Genomic DNA, 5,068 nt, shown 5'->3' with positions numbered 1-5,068 from the left:
TTCACTCACAGACTCAATGGCTTCCAGATCAGAGGAGGATCTCTGCTGTCAGGTAAGTCAGGAGGTCTTCAGTATTCCCATTGTTCTTTTATGTAGCTACAGCTTCTATAAAGACTGTCTGAAGGGATAGTGGAAAGAGAAAAGTTAGTACATAAATGAGCCACTTGTAAACCTGGCTTTAAAGAACTACTCATATTTTAATATTAGATAAAATTAACTTGAGGAAATGCACATTGCAGTTTTTTAATCAATGAATTTATTAAGGTTTTTAAAAAAAGCTATCCAAACCTGCCTGGCCCTATTTTAAAAGGTATTTTATAAAGTAAGTGACTCCCTTCACCCGGTTAGGCAAAAGTCAACAATCTTCGGTCGACGTGGGTGGCCTTGAATGAGGGGAGAGAGAGTCACAAAAAATAGTCCTATTATCTAGGGGAGAATTTTGTCAGCTTTTACCTTGAGCATCCAGCTGGTGCCAGGGGGGCTGCATGAGACGAAGATGGTAGTTGTTTTTGTTAGTGCGAACAAACTGCATCCAATTTTACAGTAGGTCTAATGTCCGTCACTGGTCACCAGATCTCATCGTTCAATGTCCTCCATCGAGAGTGTCGCCAGACACACGACACAACCGATCATAGAGTATCCGGCAGGGAACGCCTCCAATCGGGATAATTCTTCTTTTATCTTTTAGCGAACAAGTCTGGGAGAGTCTCTTAGGGTTAGAGAATAAGCAACACTATACAAGACATGAGAAGCCAAGCAGGAAAGATAAGGGAGATGGAGAGGGAGAAAGTGCGACAGCCAAGAGAAGAGAAGTGTTTCGGGACCTGGATAACCTGTCATGATTAATGGAATCTTGAATTCTGCTTACTGCTGGCAACCTTTACTGAGGTTCTTTAGCATGATCTTGAACTACCCGTAAATGGCAGGTTTGCCATGCATGTCACCTATTAATAGAGATAGATTGATAATATTTAAAATATTTAAATTTAAATATTTAAAATTGAAATTAATTAATGGTGGGACTTCTTTGAGCAGTGTTGTTGGAACGGGGTCTAAAATACATATTGATGGTTTGGAAGAAGTAATTACTAGAGAGTTGAAGAAAAAGAATAAATAAATATCAATGTATTTGAAAACAGCTACACAACAGACAGTCGGTGTCATAAGCCACTGCCTCTGTTCAAACATGGTCATTAACAGTGGACATAGATGACTTCTTTCACTAGTCTTTTAAACCATCTGTCTTCTCTGTCCAAAATGATTCCAGCATTCAGCTGTCTGCCATCTGTAATCCAGTTTTGAGATCCCTTCCCAGACACCTTAATGCCATTCACATCCTTGGCCATTTGATTAAAGTATCACATGATAGGGTGGGGCTAGCTTTCACAAGGGATTCACCCAAAACCTTGGCTGATTGTGACCTACACCTGTTTTAACACATTGGCTCATGTGATTATGGGGAAAATTTTGGGGAAAATCCCAAAGGGCTTAAAATCTGGGACTGCACACCAAGAAACTTCTTTGATGAGAGATTAAATGCCCTAAATCGTCCATTAGTTATGGTGCAATAGGTGTAGGCTGCTGGGGGATTCCCATCATGTACAGAGTATTACTGTCAGAGGGGCCCAGAGGCAAGAAACTTGAAAGGAACCTAAGAGCAGTAACCCAGATTGAAGGCGGAAGGAATGTTTTAACAAGGTTTATATAACTAATACAATGGTAACATTTGGCAGCTTGTGCTTTGTGCTGGGAAGAGGGGGGAGGGGCAGTAGTTACACTCTCAGTAACACAGGAACAGAGCGGGAGAGAGAGAGAGACAAAGAGAGCCAGGGACAACAACGTCACATTAGAAAGGTATAGTAATCATACACAACTATTTTCAGTTGCAGATGATAAAGGATTCAGAAAGTTTATTCATGCAGGTCCATATGACAGAGAATGTGCATCTTCTTTTTGTTTTCATATTTTAATTTATATTTAATTGTGTTGTGGTTTGCAGTGTTTTGTGTTGTTTCACTTTAAATTTGTTTAAAAGGAAAAAGCTGAAAATTTAAATAGTTAAAAGTTGAAATGTGAATAGTTGGTTTTTGTATTATATGATTTTTTTATTACATTTTATGTGGAGTGAATAAATAAAAGTATATTTATGGTGGCCCCTAGCGACAAAGGATGTACAAACTCCAAAACACGTACAAAAGACAACAGAAGTGCTCCAGGATGCTGGGCGCAGTGTTGAGCTTTTGTTACTTAGTGGCTACACAAGCCAGCAAGTAACAACGACCGGATTTGGTGTGTGGTAGTAACAGGTAAATGAACTTTTTTAAAAATTATTTGACTATATATGAGTGCCTGTGTACAAATACACAAACAATACACATATGCTTTCGATTGTGTAATTTAAGTGATCTAGTAGCTCTGGTTTGGAAGTTCAGTTAACGCTAGAAATGTGTTTTGGAGTTTGTATGTGTTTTGTCTCAAGGGGCCACCGTATATATTTATATATAAACAAATATAAATAAAACCACTTTTTTTTTACATTAGTAATTCTTTTTTTGCATAATTTTGCATTATTGTTAATAATAAATTAATTAAAACAACAAAACAACCTGAAGAGGCTGTTCAGAGCCGAAAGAGGCTCTTTTTAGTGAGGGGGTTTGAAGAGCCGTTTCTCAAAAAGAGACGGAAATCCCATCACTAGCAACATCATCAAGCAAGTAACAAAAGGGTCTGCTAGTTGGGGTGCACTGAGGATAAATCCACTTGGTCATCCATGGCTGTGTGAAATACGTCTTCTCCAGGGGATGTACCAATCCGCATGCTCTGTCCTCTAGATCCACCAGTGACAAAAAGGCATCTGCACACTTAGATTTACATATTAATGCATGGTCAGTCATCCAGGTAAGTAAATCCTCAAAAGTTGACGCTTCACCTCTCATTTGATAAGCTTCTTCACTTCTAAGAGCGACTGGTAGAGAGTCCTGGATTTTTAGCCCTTTCGTAGTGTCCTCCCAAGAGGGTGACAAACCCCCTATTGATCTTCTACCTAACCACACAAGCCAAGGGTGAAAAAAGATGGGGTCACAATCAGCCAAAGTTTTGGGTGAACCCATTGTGAAACCTAGCCCCATTGTATTAGGTGATTTACTGTAGTCAAATGGCCCAGGGTGCGTTCACTATGTGTTTATACACTTGAATACTGAGTACTGAATTATTACTTGTGATTATTCTCTGGGTGTCTTACACAGCATGCCTTTAACCCTGTCTTAACCCTCCCCTCAGACCAATCAGTCGCAGCAGATAAACACCCTTCCCTGAGCCTGGTTCTGCTGGAGGTTTCTTCCTGTTAAAATAAATTTTTAACTTCCCACTTTTGCCAAAGCGCTTGCTCATAAGGGGTCTATGACTGTTGTTTTTTTTTTCTCTGTTGTTTTATTGCAAGGTCTACCTTATAATAAAAGGTAGACCCTGCAATGTGTCTGAACAAAACAATTCAGCAAACAATTAAAAATAATTCTACAAAAAAATTAGCAAAAGTTAAGAACGTACATTACTATGTTCTTACAGGAGAGAGATCAGAAAACTTCAGGGACTCTCTGCAGTCTGCACTCTGAGGAGCTCAAAATCTTCTGTCTGGACCATCAGCAGACTCTGTGTCTCGTTTGCTGTGTTTTAGCACAACACACCAAGCACAGATTCACACCCATCAATGAAGCTGCACAACAACACAAGAAGGAACTTCAGGAAACTCTGGAGCCCTTAAAGGAGAAGTTAAAGGTTTGTGAAGAAGTTCAAGTGAAGTTTGATCAAACAGCAGAACACATTAAGGTCCAGGCCCGACACACAGAGAGGCAGATTAAGGAGCAGTTTAAGAAGCTTCACCAGTTTCTAGCAGAGGAAGAGGAGGCCAGGCTGGCTGCACTGAGGGAGGAAGAGGAGCAGAAGAGTGGGATGATGAAGGAGAAGATGGAGGCTCTGAGCAGAGAGATAGCAGCTCTTTCAGACACAGTCAGAGCCACAGAGGAGGAGCTGAGAGCTGAAGACGTCTCATTCCTGCACAACTACAAGGCTGCAGTGGAAAGAGTCCAGCGCTGCCCCCTGCTGGATGATCCACAGCTGCCCTCAGGAGCTCTGATAGACCAGGCCAAACACCTGGGCAACCTGACCTTCAACATCTGGAACAACATGAAGTACATGGTCTCCTACACTCCTCTCATTCTGGACCCAAACACTGCTGATCCAAACCTCATCCTGTCTGAAGATCTGACCAGTGTGAGAGGAGGAGAGAGGCAGCAGCTTCCTGATAATCCAGAGAGGATTCATTGGTTTTACTCTGTCCTGGGCTCTGAGGGCTTTTATTCAGGGACTCACAGCTGGGATGTTGAAGTTGGAGACAGTGCATATTGGGACCTAGGTGTGTTGACAAAGTCTATGGGGAGGAAGAAAGAGTTATGGTCTGAATTATGGAGAATAGAGTTATTTGAAAGCAAATACTCAGCATGGTCACCATCAGCTGCTCTCACTGCTCTCTCAGTCCAGAAGAAGCTCCAGAGGATCAGAGTGAATCTGAACTGGAACAGAGGAAAGCTGTCGTTCTCTGATCCTGATACTAACACACACATACACACCTTCAGAAACACTTTCACTGAGAAATTGTTTCCATATATTCGCACTCGTGAAGAAGTGAAAGTCTTGCCGTTAAAAGTGTCAGTGTCATGGAGCAGATGAGTTATGGATGTTAGGGATGATTATATTTCTAATGTCGTTTCCTTTCAGTGAAATGTACATTGGGTCCAGATGTAATAATACACCCAATCTAACAGAAGGTTCACATTTGAATGTAAGAATGATTTAAAAAGTGAAAACTCAGCACAGGGTTAAAAATCAGCTTGAGTTGTTACTCAGAGTGAATACAAACCTCAGATGAAAAAATTATAACCGGTTATAATATATCATGCTAATGAATGGAACTCCTGCCACATTAAATGATATTAATAAAATATATAGCAAGGACATGTAGTAGACAATCAGGATTCAATTAAACTTTATATTTATTGTTTTATAATGTGAA

The 5,068-nt window shown here is 40.4% G+C and overlaps 1 protein-coding gene across 1 annotated transcript; it reads left to right on the top strand.

The window, feature by feature from the left end:
• Positions 1–6: 6 nt before the first annotated feature.
• On the top strand, positions 7–4,740 carry LOC102194416 (nuclear factor 7, brain-like). Its single transcript, XM_005753569.2, has 2 exons — positions 7–52; positions 3,565–4,740. The coding sequence occupies exons 1-2, from the start codon at positions 17–19 to the stop codon at positions 4,723–4,725; spliced, it is 1,197 nt and encodes a 398-aa protein (XP_005753626.1). The 5' UTR covers positions 7–16; the 3' UTR covers positions 4,726–4,740.
• The last annotated feature ends 328 nt before the right edge of the window (positions 4,741–5,068 follow it).

Source organism: Pundamilia nyererei, unplaced genomic scaffold (genome assembly GCF_000239375.1).
Source record: "Pundamilia nyererei isolate P.nyererei 1_Seehausen unplaced genomic scaffold, PunNye1.0 scaffold00439, whole genome shotgun sequence".
Taxonomy (NCBI): domain Eukaryota; kingdom Metazoa; phylum Chordata; class Actinopteri; order Cichliformes; family Cichlidae; genus Pundamilia; species Pundamilia nyererei.
The sequence above is the reverse complement of the archived record's forward strand: the minus strand, read 5'-3'. Positions and strand labels throughout refer to the sequence as shown.